Below are 16943 nucleotides of genomic sequence, written 5' to 3'. Positions count from 1 at the left end.
TGTTTTTACTTGTATCATTGCTTATACAAGTATATGTTTTTACTTGTATCATTGCTTATACTTTGTTTTACAACTTGCTTTTCACTTATTAGTTTGTCTTGAAAGTCTTTCCCTGTCAGTATCTAATACTTACATGCTAGGTTTATGGTTGCTGTGTAGTAAACCGTATTATGGATATACATGATGATTTTTTTATTTTATATTATTTTTTCCTTTTATTTTTTTTATATACATGATGATTTAACAGTTCCTCTCTTGATAGACTTCTAGGTTGTTTTAAATTTTTTCCTTTTACAAATAATGCTATAAGTATATATATTCTCTTGCAAGCCTGCTTGTGCACATGCATATATACATATTCTATATAAAGACCTGGAATTCTACTTGCTATATTATGGAGTATATGTATTTAAAATTATATTTAATGCATTCATATTGACCTTTAAGAGTTTTAGTTGCTTGATACCCATCTATGAATCTACCACATATCCCACCTCACTCTCACTAAAATTGATATTGTCAAACTTAATATATTTTGACCAGTGAAGCAGAGGGAAATTTTTTTTCTTTGACTGCTATTAAGTTGCGCTACTTTCCACATATTTATTGTTCATTTGTATTTTGTCTGCTGTGAATTGCCTGTTGGTATCCTTTGCCTGTTTTTCTCCCATTTCATTATTTACCTTTTTCATAAGTAAAAATTAGGAAATCAAAATTCGCTAAGTAATATCTTCTTAGTCACACTGCTAATTAGTGGCAGGACTAAGTTAGAACTCTAGTTGGTCTTGCTTTTTTTTTTTTAACCTTTTATTTCCTCATTTTTTTTTTATTAGAAAAGGTGTAAATTTACAGGAAAAAAACATGCAGAAATGCATGTTTTACTAATGCAGTACTTCTGATGTTGCTGGAATAGACATCTCTATTCATATAGACATAGCTGATTTCAGTGAGCATTGATTAGATTATATCGGAATGCTTATCTGTTTTTGATTACAGGACTGAACTTGGTATTTTTGAATGGTATATCTTACTTTATTTATAATCATTGGTATTTCATGAAAATTTGGGGATTCTTATAAACATGATATAAAGGATTTGCTGTGAGGGAGTAATGTCTTCTTTTTTTTTTTTTTTCTCTAAAGGCAGAAGCAGGCTGGTTTAGCCAAAGATGCAGGAAAATAAATCACTCAAAGAGCTCACTTTCTTTCCTTGTTCCTTCCTTGCTGCAGTTCACATTCTCAGAAGATGGTGAGTAGAAAATAAATTTGGTAAACAGAACAAATTTTTCACATATCCTTGACTTAACATTTTCTCCGAATTTCTCATTAATTGAAATAGTCATATTAAATAGTATTTGTTACATATTCATGAGGTCTCTTAAAGTAATAAGGCATTATATAACAGAGAGCTGTATTTTATCCTCAGGTTATTTCCTATGAATATATCATCATAGAACATGCATCCAAAATAGCTAAAACATACTTAAACCAAAATATGTGTATTTGTGGAAGAGAGAGTTGAAACTGAGACGTCTAAAACATATTTTGTCTGGTCTATTACAGAGTCCTAGTATAAAATGAATATATCTAAATTTTGAATGCACTGAGAGATTTAGGTGGGAGAAATAACTTTTAAATGCTTTGGCAAGTTAAGATACATACCTAAAAAAAAATGTTAATATAACTGATTTTTATTACTATTTCCCGTTATACAATGACTCAGTAAACTAAACTGAAAGCCTCTTGAAAGAATGGACTGCTTATAATTCATCTGTGTGTTCCTAGCACATAGTAAACAATTCAGTAAATGTTTGTTGAATGAGGATTAAGCTTGAACTTACTTTGTTGTGGTTTAAAATTCATGTAGGGGCTAAATAACTTATTTGTGATGCTCCTCTTGCCCAAATATAGTATTCAACATTTTTTTAAAATTTATTATAAGTGACACCTGTGTTTGATTTGTTCATCTTTCTTGTTATGTTCTTTGTTGTTTTGTTTTTGCCTTTTATTTGTTTATTTTTGCCTTCCTTTTAGATCCTATTGTTCAAATTGCAGTTGATGATTCCAGGAATATTTTATATACACGATCAGAGAAAGGTGTAATACAGGTGAGTATTAATATTATGTTCATTTAAGGGGGGGAGCAAATTCTTGTTATTCAGGAATACTTTCAGACTTCTCTTGTGCTTTTTAAAAGTATCCCCAAACCACTTCTTGGGGTCACTTTTTATGAGATTTCTAGTCTCTGCATGTTTCTGTGCCTGATTGACGTATCAAAATTAAACAATCCCTAAAAAGGAAAAGTTATTTAATAAGATTATACAATATATAATTTTGTTTGTGTACCATTTCTTACTCACAGGTATATGATTTGGGCCAAGATGGACAAGGAATGAGCAGAGTTGCCTCTGTTTCACAGAATTCTATTGTTTCTGCTGCTGGAAACATTGCTAGGTAATATGTAATTTATTGTCAGACATTTCATTTGTAGGTATTATATTATTTATATGCAGTATACTAATACTGGTCCCTCAAAATATTTCTGAGAGGTCAGGTATGTTGAAACAAACCATTTCATAGGTTGTAGTTATATTTGATGCACAGAGCTGCTAAAGACTTTTCATTTTATCTAGTCAATAATCTTATCTTCGATGGTTTGAAGCATAACGCATACATATTTTGTACAGTAAAATACAATGTGACGTGTTTTTCCTTGGAAATTTAAACTTAGTTGCAACTATTACAGGTGTTGTGGCTAGGAAGCTAAACATTTCAGTGCTCCTGTGCTTGTAACCACCCCTCCCTTTTAACAGACATCTGTTAAACAAGTTTAGTTAATTATAATTGATGTAAGTGCCACTTGAGAATACAAAACTTTGCCGTTGTAGTTTCTTCACTTTATGCATGAGGAAAGTCACACTGAGTAACATGAAGATTTGCCTGAGTTCTATCTCCAAATACGTGCTAGAACACAGCCTTAAAACCAAGTCTTTAGACACTGTACAATGCTATTTGCATATATCGCTACTGACTTAGCTCCAGAAATTCTCTTCATATGACAAGACTCAAAATTTCAGCTTTTATTATCTGTTCCTAAATCAGATATACTAGTGAAAAGCAGCATGTTTTACATTGACTTTCAAAGACAAAAAGAAGTCTCAAGGCAGACAATCTAAAACAAATGGCTTCTTTTTTCTCCCCCCAACTTTTTATTTGAAATTTTTTCATATCTAGAAGAAAAAAAAAGAATATTATGGTAAAAACTGATGTACTCTTTATCTAAATTCACCTTTTGTGAGCATTTTGCCTTATTTGCTCACTTACTTTTTGCAAGTCATTTGAAAGTTATTGACAGACATCACACCCTTAATTCTTCATCTTTTGTCTCGTAAGTCTGGAACATAACAGCAAGATATTTAACACCTAAGAAAACTAAGAATGATTCTGTAATGTTATCTGATATTTCCATAGACCATTGTAAAATTGCTCAGTAGTCCCAGCAGTCTATGGCTGTTTTCTTTCCATTTTTCTTTAGGATTGCAGGGCTCATGGAATTACATTGGTCATTAGTCTCTTGTAATGTAGATCAGCCTTCCCACTTTTTTTCTTTTTTGTAATGTTTACATTTGGGAGGAAGGAAAAGGCAGGAGAGTTATTTATAGATTTTCCAAATTTCTATATTTGTCTTCTTTCTGTATGATTAGATTCAGGATATCATTTTTCAGCCAGTATTGCATAGATGATGAAAACTTCTTTCTGCTTTATATCAGGAGCCAAATAATATCAGTTTGTCCCACTGTTGGGCTCTTGGTAAAGTTGATATTCACTAACTCTCCCCATTAGAAAGGTTCATTTTTTGCTGTTTTAATTGTGGTAATATTTGTAGTGATATTTTAGTGTTACGAGACTGTCTCATTCCCCATCAAGTAGTTACCCAGTAGTTTTAGCCTCCTTTAGTGATCTTTTTGAAAAAAGGGTTACTCTTAACAATATAATGTAAACAACAGTGCGTTTAAGAGTTCTTCCCAATTCTTGCTGCTGTTTTATTACTTTGCTAAAAAGCTAGTTTTAGGTTGTTGTAGTTTATTTAGACATGTAAAAATGCTGATGGAAAATATTCCTTATAAATTAATAGAAACTTTTTAAATACACTTTAATTTTTCTCCCTACTTTTAGGACCATAGATCGTTCTGTTTTTAAGCCAATTGTTCAGATAGCAGTGATTGAAAATTGTGAATCACTGGACTGTCAGTTACTGGCTGTTACACATGCAGGTATGGTATTGTATTTATATGTATCAGACATTTCGGTTATGAATTTTTACTATCCTTTGATTTGGAAATATATTCTTAGGAATCTGGTTTTACTTCAGTATCAATTATCAAGCCAGAGTAATAATTTATAAACTTAAGAATTTAGAAAATTTTAAAGTTTCTCTAGTTCTGTCTCCTTATTTTATAGATGCAAAACTAGGCCTGAAAAGTAAAGCTACTATGAGGTGATAGCCTGACTTGGAACACAGGCTTCCTTGGCTTATACTTGCAAGTTGTTTCTACTGAAATGTATTGATTCATCTCTCAATCCTGAGCATTATTTTGTGAGAAATCTATTTCAGCTAGTCATCTGTGTGGTGATTTAAGACCAGCCAGGAAACTGATGTATGGCTTTCATAAAGTTCTGTGTTTCTATATGGAATTGTGTCAATAAAAGATATATCTCTGGTCCTTTGTTTTCCATGACCAGTATATAATTTTACCCCTTCTTCAGGTATAAGGTTATATTTCAGTACTTGCCCATTCAGACAGCCATTAGCACGGCCTAATACACTGACACTGGTTCATGTCCGCTTACCTCCTGGATTCTCAGCGTCTTCAACTGTGGAAAAACCTTCAAAAGTACATAAAGCTCTTTATAGTAAAGGTAAGTTCTAAAATACTGTTAGATTTAAGATTTATTTCTTTGAACTGTTAGAAGGCAGTTTAAAGCATTCTGAGGCATTTGAAAATGACGTCAAAAAGTTTTTCAACAAAAATTAGAATGTTTTGTTTTATATCCCAATACTCTGGTTTTTAAAATGTTTTTTATGTTGAAATTTATTATATTTCAAGCATTTTCATTTGGCATATATATAAAAACTGTAATATTGTTAATATTACAATATCAAATATCAAAGTACAGTTTTGTTTTAATTTCAGCATGGTATAAGCCTTGTATGTGAACTCATTTGGCAATTTTCGGTGTAATTTCTGTTGTAATGGAATCTGAACTTTTTTCCTTCACAATGTTTAGGAAAACAGAGTGACTGCTAGCATATGCCTGCTGTTGCACTGCCTGTATGGTTCGTTATGGAGAGTTTGTGCTCAGCGATATACAGTTTTCATGGCAAACTCTTTTGGATTCAAATTAAATTGAAGTAAAAAAAAAAGGTTAAATTATAATTAAACATCAAAACCTAAAAAATCGGAACCTATATATGCTTTTTCCCATTGTGGGAAACATTTCCAAATCATTTATTTTGAGTTTCTAATTATCCTAAAGCCATTTCTGTGCTTATTCTAATATCTTTTCTAGTGTTTTTCATTCAATACCCAAATGAAAATTTTCTTTACAAGTAGAATTTTTTCAAATGCTAAGTATCATGCACCCTTACAGCATTTTAAAAATAGACTCATTGATACGTAGTTCACATAACATAAATTTCACCCCTTTAAAGTATATAATTTGGAGGTTTTTGGTATATTCAGAGTTGTGCAACCATCACCAGTATATAATTCCAGAACATTTTCATCACACCAGAAAGAAACCCTGTACCCATTAGTAGTCATTCCCCATTTTCCACTTCTCTCAGCCCCAGGAAATCACTAACCTTCTCGTCTCTATGGATTTGCCTGTTCTGGACATTTTCATATAAATGGGATCATGCAATCTGTGGACTTAAACTCAGCATAATATTTTCAGACTCCATTCATCCATATTGTAGGGTATATCAGCACTTCATTCCTTTTTTATGCTGAAATAATATTCCTTTGGATATGCTGCATATTGTTTATCCATTCATAAGTTGATAGACATGAGTTGTTTGCACTTTGTTGCTATTTTGAATAATGCTGCTGTTAACATTCATGTGTAATTATGTTTGTGAGCAAAAGTCTTTAATTATCTTGGTATATACCTAGGAGTGGAATAGCTAGATCATATGGTAACTGTATATTTAACCTTTTAAGGAACTACCACATTATTTTCCAAAGTACCTGCACCATTTTACATTCTCATCAGCAGTGTATGAGAGTTCCAATTTCTCCACATCCTTGTCAACACTTGTTTTCTGTCTTGTTATCTGTCTGATTATATCCATCCTAGTGAGTGTAAGGTGGATACCTCATTATGGATTTGATTTTCATTTCCCTGGTGGCTAATGATGTTGAGCATCTTTTCATGTATAGATGAAGGAATGACTCCAGCTCCATTGCCCTGTTTTTTAATTGGGTTATTTGCTTTTTTTTTAAAATTCATTTTTTAATTTTTTAAAAAAATATAACCACACAAACACAAACATTCTTAATTTGTGATTATTCCATTCTACATATATAATCAGTAATTCACGATATCATCACATAATTGCATATTCATCATCATGATCATTTCTTAGAACATTTGCATCAATTCAGAAAAAGAAATAAAAAGACAACAGAAAAAAAATTCATGCATACCATACCCCGTACCCCTCCCTTTCATTGATCACTAGCATTTCAGTCTAAATTTGTTTTTACATTTATTCCCCCTATTATTTATTTTTATTCCATATGTTTTACTCATCTGTTGATAAGGTAGATAAAAGGAGCATCAGACACAGGTTTTCACAATCACACAGTCACATTGTGAAAGCTGTATCCTTATACAGTCATCTTCAAGAAGCATGGCTACTGGAATACAGCTCTACATTTTCAGGCAGTTCCCTCCAGCTTCTCCATTACATCTTGACTAATGAGGTGATATCTATTTACTGCATAAGAATAACCTCCAGGATAACCTCTCGACTCTGTTTGGAATCTCTCAGCCACTGACACTTTATTTTGTCTCATTTCACTCTTCCCCCTTTTGGTCAAGAAGGTTTTCTTAATCCCTTGTTGCTGAGTCATAGCTTATTCTAGGATTTCTGTCCCATGTTGCCAGGAAGGTCCACACCCCCAGGAGTCATGTCCCACATAGACTGATTTTTTTAATGATTAAAAAAGAGTTCTTTGTATATTCTAGACACAAATCTCTTACCAGCTGTATGATTTGAAAATATTTCTTCCCATTTTATGGCTTGCCTTTTCATTTTCTAATGAAGTCCTTTGAAGAACAAAAATTCTTTACTTTTTCTTTTATTGCTCTGGTTTTGGTTTTGTATTAAGGAGGCATTGCCTAACCTGAGGCCCTGTAGATTAACTCCAGTGTTTTGCTCTGAGTTTCATAGTTTTCACCCTTACATTTAGTTCTTTAATCCATTTTGAGTTAATTTGTATATATTGTGAGGTGAGGCTTTTATTTTTTCTCTTGTGTGTGCATATCCAGTTAATCAAGCACCGTTTGGTGAAAAGAATATTCTTTCCCCCACTGAATTGTTTTGGCACCATTGTATAAAATTATTTACCCATAAATGTATGAGTTTATTTCTGGATCCCCAGTACCTTCTATTTATATGTCTGTCCTCATACCAAATAACACACAGTCTTGATTACTGTAATTTTGTAGTAAATTTTGAAATTAGGAGGTGTGACTCCTCCAGCTTTGCTCTTTTTTTTTTAAACAAAAACAGGCACGAGGAAATGAACCTGTGTCTCCAACAGGAAAGGAGAGATCTCTGCCTGCTGAGCCACTGTGGCTGCCCTTTGCTCACTTTTATTTTCACAACTGTTTAACTGTTCTGAATACCTTGCATTTCCTTATGAATTTTAGGATTAGCTTGTCAGTCTCTGGCCAAAAAAGCAGCTGAGATTTTTCGATAAGTAAATCTGTAATTCAATTTGGAGTAGATTTCCATCTTAACAATATTAAGTCTTTGAATCTGTGAACAGTGATGTCTTTCCATTTATTTACTCCCTCTTTAAAATTTCTTTCAACAATGTTTATAGTTTTAATGTCCAAGTCTTTCACTTCTTTTGTTTGTTTGTTTCGCTTGTTTGTTCGTTTTGGGGAAGCACATGGACCAGCCATCGCACCTGAGTCGCCCACATGGCAGGCGAGAATTCTACCACTGAACTACCCTTGCACCCCTCTTTTGTTAAATGTATTCCTAAATTTTATTATGTTTATTTCTAAGTATTTTATTCTTTTTTAAATTAAGTTATAAAGCTAGAAAGTCATCGAGAAAAAATTATCTATGGTTTTAATTAGCACAATTCAATCAAATTACTGGTTTCCAAATTTCCATATGCTAAAACTTAAGAAACATTTTTTGCAACCTTGATATATGTATATAACCTACTCTTAGTTATTCACAAGCCATTTATATAGTTTGTGAATTATCATCCCATCAGCTAAAACCATCTAATGGGTCCAAGACTGATACCAATAAAGTCAATAGAAAGGAGATAAGAGAAGAAGCTGGAATTGAGCACAGGATAGTATATTTCAAAATCAAATAGTAATAGCACCTTGTTTTGCTGAGATACTGCTTTTATAGTACATTTATCTCTGCCATTCCACTAGTACCTACATCATTTTTATTCATGGTATGTTTGAATTAACCAGTATATAAATTCTATTTCATTGAAAATTAGATGTTATTGATTGTAAGTTGCAACATTATTTTATGTACTAATGATTTTTTTTGAAGTTCTTAATTGATTTGGTAGATCTGTTAATTTATATGAAGTTAAGACATTAATTTCAGAAATGTTAAAATGTGGAAAAATAAATGTTTAGCTGAAATACATACAGTATAAGATCTGGAACATTTTATGTCCGTTTAGGGGAAATCTTTTTTGCTTATTTGGTAAGTTGCTTTTTGTATGTGTCTGTGTATTAATACTTAATCTTAATAAGGTTATTAGTGTTGTATACTATTTGAAAAGGTGTAATAAGATTTTGTATGTTGAACTTTTAGGTATTCTATTGATGACAGCCTCAGAAAATGAAGATAATGACATTTTGTGGTGTATCAACCATGATACATTTCCTTTCCAAAAGCCAATGATGGAAACCCAAGTAAGTTATCCTGAGAATAGTGGAGATGATTTTGCATTTAATTTTAAGTGAAGAGTCATATATTAAGGAACTTCTGATTATTAACTACTTCTGATGATCTTTATAAGACTAGAAATCATATGGAAAAGAAGTATATATTGTTACTCCTTTTTTTTTCCTCTGGTTGGAAATCTTTGTGGTAATCACTAAAAACGTCTTTTTTCAAAAAAAAATTTTTTATTGAGATATCCTCATGTATAATCTGTGAAGATATCTCAATATCTTCCATCCAAAGTATGCACTCAGTGGCTCCAGTATTGTCACATACTTTTATATTCATCATCGTGAAATTTTTAGAACATTTGCATCACTCCAGAAAAATTAAAAAAAAAAAAGAAAGAACTCATATATCCCGTACCCCTTACTCTTCCCTCTCATTGACCACTAGAATTGCAATGTATCTAATTGGTGTTTTTGTTTGTTTGTTTGTTTTTTACCCCTTATCCCACCTGTTATTTAGTTTTTGGGCCTTATTTTTTTTATTCATCTATCCATACTCTGAATAAATGGAGTGTCAGCCACAAGGTTTTTAATAATCACAGGGTCACATTGTAACAGCTATGTAGTTAATACAGTCATCTTCAAGAATCAAGGCTTTTGGAATACAGTTCAGCGGTTTCAGATACTTCCCTCTAACCACTCCAATACACCACAGACTAAAAAGAGATAGCTGTATAATGCATAAGAATAACCTCCAGGATAACCTCTTGACTCTATTTGAAATCTCTCAGCCACTGAAACTTTGTCTCATTTCTCTCTTCCCTCTTTTGGTCAAGAAGGCTTTCTCAATCCCATAATGCTGGGACCCAGCTGTTCCCCAGGAGTCATAAAACATCTTTTGGGGATTTTGTTTATTTGTTTGTTTGTGTGTGCATGGTCCAGGAATCAAACCCGTGTTTCCTGCGTGGAAGACGGGCATTCTAAGCACTGAACTACAGGTGCACCCCAGGATGTTTTTATAATGTATCTGGAAATGCATGTATCTATTCTCAAATGATCTTGGTCTCTTTTAAATGCATTGTATTTTTAGTGATTTAATTATGAGGCCATCTGTTATAGTTATGGCTTAGGATAGTATTGTAAATATCTCTGTAATTTGTAGTTTTGCCTACATTTTTAAGTTTTTATTTGTAAATCACAGAAATTTTCAAACATACATGAGAATAGAAGAAATAGTAAATTGAACCCATTATTTAAGAATCGCTGTCATTTTTCCTGTCTTATTTCATTTCTCTTTCCTATATATGTATATGCAAACATAAAAGCATACACATACAGTTATATTTTTAAAGCAGATACCAGACATCACATCATTTTGTTTGTAAAAAATTCTTGAGTTGTACCTTAAAAGATGAGGATTTCTTTAAAAAACATAACCACTAAATATGATGCGTGAACTTTGATCAAATCCTAGTTTTCAAAAAAAATAACAGCTGTTAAGACTTTTAGACAATAGGGAAATTTTTTATTATCTAGGCATTATGTTTTATTAGGGGATTATTGTTAATATTCTTTAAGTTATAGTAAAATGTTTATGTAAGATGATTTCTTATTTTTACATCATTTAATCAGAAGGGTTTTTTTGTGGTTTTGTTTTGGTTCTTTGGATTCTAGTTTATTTTGCCTCACCAAATGTCCCACTATGCAGGAGTATTTAATGATGACGTAGCATGATGTCTGTAACCTCCAAATAGTTCAGTAAAGAATGTAGAAAGAGAAAACACCTGTGGCAAAATGCTGACAATTGTTGAATCTAGGTATTGAGTATATATGCATATTTACTGTTCTTTTCAACATTTCTGAATGCTTGAAATTTTTTCAGTAAAATATTTTATAATACTAAAACACTTTTAAAAAACCAAATGTAACCTCTGAAGAAAAGAAAATCTCCATCAGCAAATTATAGGCACTAAAAGTATGACCACTGAACCTGCCCGTGTAGATTAACCTGTTTTGGGAAGATAGTAGAATGTAGCCAGTATTTAGATATGGAGATAATTGCAATTGTAATAAAGAATATTTATAATTTATCTTGAGGAAAATTTGCCTTTGTCCTCTAATGTGAAAAGATTATTAGTAAAGGAGATGATTAAAATGGTGGAAGATCAGAAAATTAAATGCTGGCTTTTGACATTATTTCAGATTAATGTATTTATTTAATAAATTAATAATGCATAATTTATAATACATAATAATATACAATAATTTAATAAATTAGTTCTACATTCATTTGGAGTTTAGGGCTGTGTTTTTTTTTTTTCTTCCTGGAGCATTTTGCTGTATATAACTCCAAAAAGCTATACACAAAATTTATTTCTTTTATATAGATGACGACCCGTGTTGATGGTCATTCCTGGGCTCTTTCTGCAATAGATGAATTAAAAGTGGATAAGATAATTACACCATTAAACAAGGACCATATTCCAATAACTGATTCACCAGTTGTTGTGCAGCAGCACATGTTGCCACCAAAGAAATTTGTTCTCCTCTCAGCACAGGTATGTTTGCATACTTTGTTATAGTGGAGGCAGAAAGACTAGAATGAATCATTAATGTTTTTATCAAGTACTCTGCAGCAGTCATTTCATAGAGCCATATACTTAAATATTTATGAATATTTACCCTTACTACATTCTTAAGGAATAGTTATAAATACCAAAAATGGTACAAAAAGAACTAACTTTTTAAAAGTATTACACTGTTTCTGAAGTAGAATTTGTCACTATTGTTCAGCAACATAAAATTTACCATAAGCTAAGTTTTATTTCTAAGAAAACCAAATAAAACATTTCTTAAAAAAATATGTATTTCTTATAGTTCTCATTTACCTTGTTAAAACATTTTCTTTTATTTTTAAAAAGTAATGCATTAACAAAATTCAAGTGGTGTAATAGATATTATAATATAATGTATATTATAACAGAAAAAGTTCCCTTCCAGTCTGAATGTCCTCCCTATAGACAGCCATGTAAACAGCATTTTGTGTGTACTTCCAGTGATGTGTTGTTACGAATACATAAACAATACAAATATGTTTTAAACAAATGGTAGCATACAATATACCCTGTTCTATACGTTGCTTTTTATACTTGAATAATATACTTTATAGATCTTTTCATATCAGCATATAAAGTACTTTCTCGTTTTTTGTTTAGAGTGAAAAGTTTCCCTTTGTATATGTTTTCTGTATTCAACTAGACCCTTATTAATGGATCATCTTCTGCTCTTGAAAATAAAGCTATAGCCTTGTGTATATATCATTTTACTGTGTGTGAGTAAAGCTGTAGAAATGCCTCTTGTAGGTAAAAGGGTAGTTTCATTTATAATTTTGAAAGATACTGCCAGATTTCCCTCTCTATATTCACTTAGATGCTTATTTCTTCACACACTCTCCAGGATAGTATGCTATTTATTGGGCATGAGATTTTCAGAAATGTTTTTCTGTGAACTATCTGCTCCTATTCTATACAGACTTTTTTTTGAGTTGTGTATTTCCTTACAACTTACAGAAGTTTTTATGTATTAGGTAAACTAACTTTTTGTGATTTTAGTTGAAAATATTTCTTCCTTTGATTTTTATTAAGATTTTTTTCCCATATAAACCATTTTATTATTCATTATTATGTCTTTTAGGATTTACATGATATTTAAAAACCTTCCCCATTCTGAGATTTATAAAACAATCTATCCAGTTTCTTCAAGTACTTTTATGGTTTTATTTTGTTTAATCTTTTCTCTGTTTGGCCTTTTTCCAGGAATAAGGGATGTGTATGGCTAGCTTCATATTTTTCCAAATGGCAATATGTTTTGTCAACATGATTAGTGAATAATCTAGTTTTAACCCTTTGGTTTGAAGGGTGGCTTTTATCATATGCTAAATTCCAATATTTATTTAAGCATATTATCAGAACTTTCTATTTTGTTCCCCTTAGCCAATTCTGGTCATGTGCTATTATCATGTATGGTATGAAGGTTTATAATATGCTTCATGTCTGATAGTATGCTCCTTTTTTTACTTTTGTTTAGTATGCTTTCTTATTTTTACTTTTTTTATGGAGAGGTCAGTGTTTTCTTATTAAATATTTAATATTCTTATTAAATATTCTCTGGCTATGTAGATCTAGTGTAGGCTGTGAGATTAAATGTAGATAATCTTTTTCGCTGGCTTACTTTGTGTTTTTGAATTTCCTTTTAATTTCTTAGATTTGGTTAAATAAGGAAACAATGTCAGTTCCCGTCAGTTCCAACTTGGTCAATCTATTATTCATGTTTTTTCTTTCTTTTTTATGTCTTAGGGGAGTCTTATGTTTCACAAACTTAGACCTGTAGATCAGTTGAGGCATCTACTTGTGAGTAATGTGGGTGGAGATGGAGAAGAGATTGAAAGATTCTTTAAATTACATCAGGTAATTACTTATACTTTTTTTTATATGAGGATATTTTTAACAAGGAAACACTGGGAATAGACCATTGCATTTTATGTGAATTAGGACCATAATACTACAATAAAGTGTACTGTTAATCTCTTACCAATTTTCTTTTAAGACTAAATATGAATTACATAAAATATACGTTATAATAGTTTGTGGTGTGAGGATTAGTTAATGTTAAATTCTTAAAATAGTGTCTGATAAGTATTCATTTAAATAGTAGCTTTTATTTTTATGTTCTAAAAGGTAGGAAAAAACTGAGAATAAAATTGGAGTGATAAACTGGAAACTAGATTAGCTTCTGATTATAAAAAGAAAAGAGACTGTCCTTTAATAACTATGCCCATGTGACAAAATTTAAAACTAGGACTACTCACTTTTTTTTAGTACCAACTGATTTCATTTAGTCAGCAAATATTTATTGAGTATCAACTCTGTGCTAGGCACAGATCTGAACACCAGATATAGCAGTAAACAAATATATTTTTTTAATGTTTGTGTTAATATAAGAGAATATAATCTGTTTTTTTACAGGAAGACCAGGCTTGTGCAACTTGTCTTATCCTTGCTTGCTCCACTGCTGCCTGTGATAGAGAAATATCTGCTTGGGCTACTCGGGCTTTCTTTAGGTGTGTCAATTTTCTTCTGTACTGAACCACAGTTGGCATTGGTCAATTTGATAACTAAGACTTGACTAACAGTTGAGTGACTACATAGAAAGTTTCTAAAATTAATTTGCAAACAGTGAAATCTGAAGAACATATAGGTAAGCGTAATTCCTGATGGTAGCTTATGCATTATTATACTTTCTATGGATTCTGTTCTCTAACTTCTGCTGTCTGTCCTTCTTTCCACACTTCTTTCTACCTGAGTTACCATCCTATCGTTTTTACTTCCTCAAACACTACACCAGTTCTCCTTTCTGTTTATCATTGGTATTGAGGAATTCTGAATCACTTTAAAGAAATGTGGTTTCAAAAAGTTATTTTCATTTGAGAAATATTTAGCTGAGACTAAGTATTTGAATATGATTTTGTAAAAAAAAAAAAAAAAAAAGAACATTTAAGATCTGTCTAACCATTAATCATTAAGTAAATTCTATACATTGCCAATCTGCCAATTTTTAGAAATTACCAGTCTGTTCAAATTCTTTCTGATAGTAGTTTCAAGTCAACATTTACTGAGTAAGGGTTTATTGTGTATTCTCTGCATATATTTCACTGTCAAAAAGATATATTAAGTCTCTGATGCTTAAAGTATTTACTTTGAAGCTAAGCAGGATTTGGAACAATTTCAGCTCTTATGATGGATAGTTTTAATGATTAAACACAGTTTTTGTTCTCACAAAAATAGGTATGGTGGTGAAGCTCAGATGAGATTCCCAGCCACTCTTCCCCCTCCGAGTAATGTTGGTCCTATCTTGGGGTCTCCTATCTATTCTAGTAAGTATAAAAAACATTGAAATGAAAACTGTTTCTTCTACAGCTTGATTTGTAAAAATTTTTTAGCATATTTTAATGGCTAAACTTTATATTATGTTTTATTTACTGCTACTGTATGATTTTTCTTTACTAGAGAAGTTGTTGCTATATTTTTGGTGAATACTTCTATAGATAGCTTACTCTTGAAAGTGATCATCTGTTAATATTGTCCTCACGTATACTAAGGAGCAAAATAAGATGCAATGGATAGTATTTACAGAACTCAGTTTTCAAACTTAATAACAAGTAAACTCCCACATCAGTATTTTCCAAAGTGCAGATTGTTAGAAAGTTCCTGGGAAATTGAGATGAATCCCTGATTCTTGAATATATTATCGGTAGTGCCACTCCTCACTCTTTATGCTTAGAAACAGCTTCTAGGTCTAATTTTTAACTGGTTCTAAAGAATGGTAGGTTATTATATAAATTTTTATATGCTTTCCTTTTTAGGTTCTCCTGTTCCTAGTGGTAGTCCATATCCAAATCCAGCCTTTTTGGGAACGCCATCTCAAGGTACCTATTTTCTTTGTTTTAGATTGCCCCTGCTGTTTTTTTTGACATGTATTCACATATCATGTACTCATCCAAAGTGTACAATCAGTATTTCACAGTATCATCATATAGCCGTGCATTTATCATCAAAATAGACTTTTTTTTCTTTTTTGTGAAAAATGACACGTATACAAAAAAGCAAAAGTTTTCAAAGCACATAACAGTTAGTTATAGAACAGCTTTCAGAGTTTGGTATGGGTTATAAGTTCACAGTTTTAGGTTTTTACTTCTAGCTGCTCTAAGATACTGGAGACTCAAAGAAATGTCAGTATTCTCTTGCTGTTCTTTTTGAAGAGATGACAGTGTGAGTTATTATTCTTTGTGCTTAGTGTGAAACATTAACTTGACCTCTTCCCTTGAAAATAATGGTATTTAACAGAAGTGACATCCAAACAAGTATTGTCATTTGACCAGGAGCCAAGAAATCCCTTATTTGCATACAAAGCTTCTAATTGGGCTCTGAAATCACTCTGATTAGTAGGAATGATGATTGTAAGCTTTCTTTCCTTTTCATATCATTGCAGACACTTGAAAGTCCACTGGTAAGCACATGTACAAATCTAAGTCTCTCTTCTCATCAAGAAAAGCCAAATTAAATTCTATTTATTCCAGTATTTTTGTAAATATTCTTAAATATGGGTCCTGATGCAAGAAATTTCAGTTATTGAGAATTCTGAATTTTGTTTTTCTTATATATATACAAGGTTTACAGCCTTCTGCCATGTCAACACCAGTGTATGCTGCAGGAAACCTGGCTGCTCAGGCCACAAGTATGAGTTGTATGGCTGGACCAGAGATTGTGTACTCGGGAAAGCATAATGGTATTTGTATTTACTTTTCTCGAATCATGGGGTAAGTTTTTCATGGAACAATTAACTGATCTTTGTCTTGTCCTGTTTTGAGCAACTGAATATTTTTAACTCTAAATTTGGGACGTTTATTCCTCTTAAATTTTACTTTTAGTTTTAGTTTACTTGTCCATTGATGAGATTGTTTTCTCTCATTCAGCCTTTTATTATCTAATCATCTATATCCATTGTTGTGTTACATATATATTGCTTCAAAATATATCTCTCTCTATATATTAATTTATGGCATAACAGACTACCACTATGTCAGTGAAATCTGTCTGTAAGTCAGCCAAGCAGTTCTTCTGGTTGTAGCTGTGCTCACTCCTATGTATTATTTAGCTATAAAAGGTGAGAGAGCTCTCCTTTTTTTAGCTGGACTCACACACGTTCATGTTTGTA

General features: G+C 31.7%; 1 protein-coding gene across 4 annotated transcripts in view; it reads left to right on the top strand.

Moving 5' to 3' along the window:
• NUP155 (nucleoporin 155) overlaps positions 1-16943 on the top strand; it is an 85435-nt gene that overhangs the window by 14522 nt on the left and 53970 nt on the right. For all 4 annotated transcript variants that reach the window (XM_077117000.1, XM_077116999.1, XM_077117001.1 and 1 more), the window contains 12 exons: positions 1143-1248; positions 2034-2107; positions 2362-2453; positions 4176-4273; positions 4767-4919; positions 9091-9191; positions 11558-11728; positions 13526-13636; positions 14195-14289; positions 15014-15102; positions 15592-15654; positions 16398-16545. In XM_077117000.1, coding sequence (XP_076973115.1) covers positions 1143-1248; positions 2034-2107; positions 2362-2453; positions 4176-4273; positions 4767-4919; positions 9091-9191; positions 11558-11728; positions 13526-13636; positions 14195-14289; positions 15014-15102; positions 15592-15654; positions 16398-16545 — 1301 coding nt within the window. The remainder of the gene's footprint in view (positions 1-1142; positions 1249-2033; positions 2108-2361; positions 2454-4175; positions 4274-4766; positions 4920-9090; positions 9192-11557; positions 11729-13525; positions 13637-14194; positions 14290-15013; positions 15103-15591; positions 15655-16397; positions 16546-16943) is intronic.

The sequence above is a fragment of the Tamandua tetradactyla genome, chromosome 9, assembly GCF_023851605.1.
Source record: "Tamandua tetradactyla isolate mTamTet1 chromosome 9, mTamTet1.pri, whole genome shotgun sequence".
NCBI classification, from domain to species: domain Eukaryota; kingdom Metazoa; phylum Chordata; class Mammalia; order Pilosa; family Myrmecophagidae; genus Tamandua; species Tamandua tetradactyla.
The sequence above is the reverse complement of the archived record's forward strand: the minus strand, read 5'-3'. Positions and strand labels throughout refer to the sequence as shown.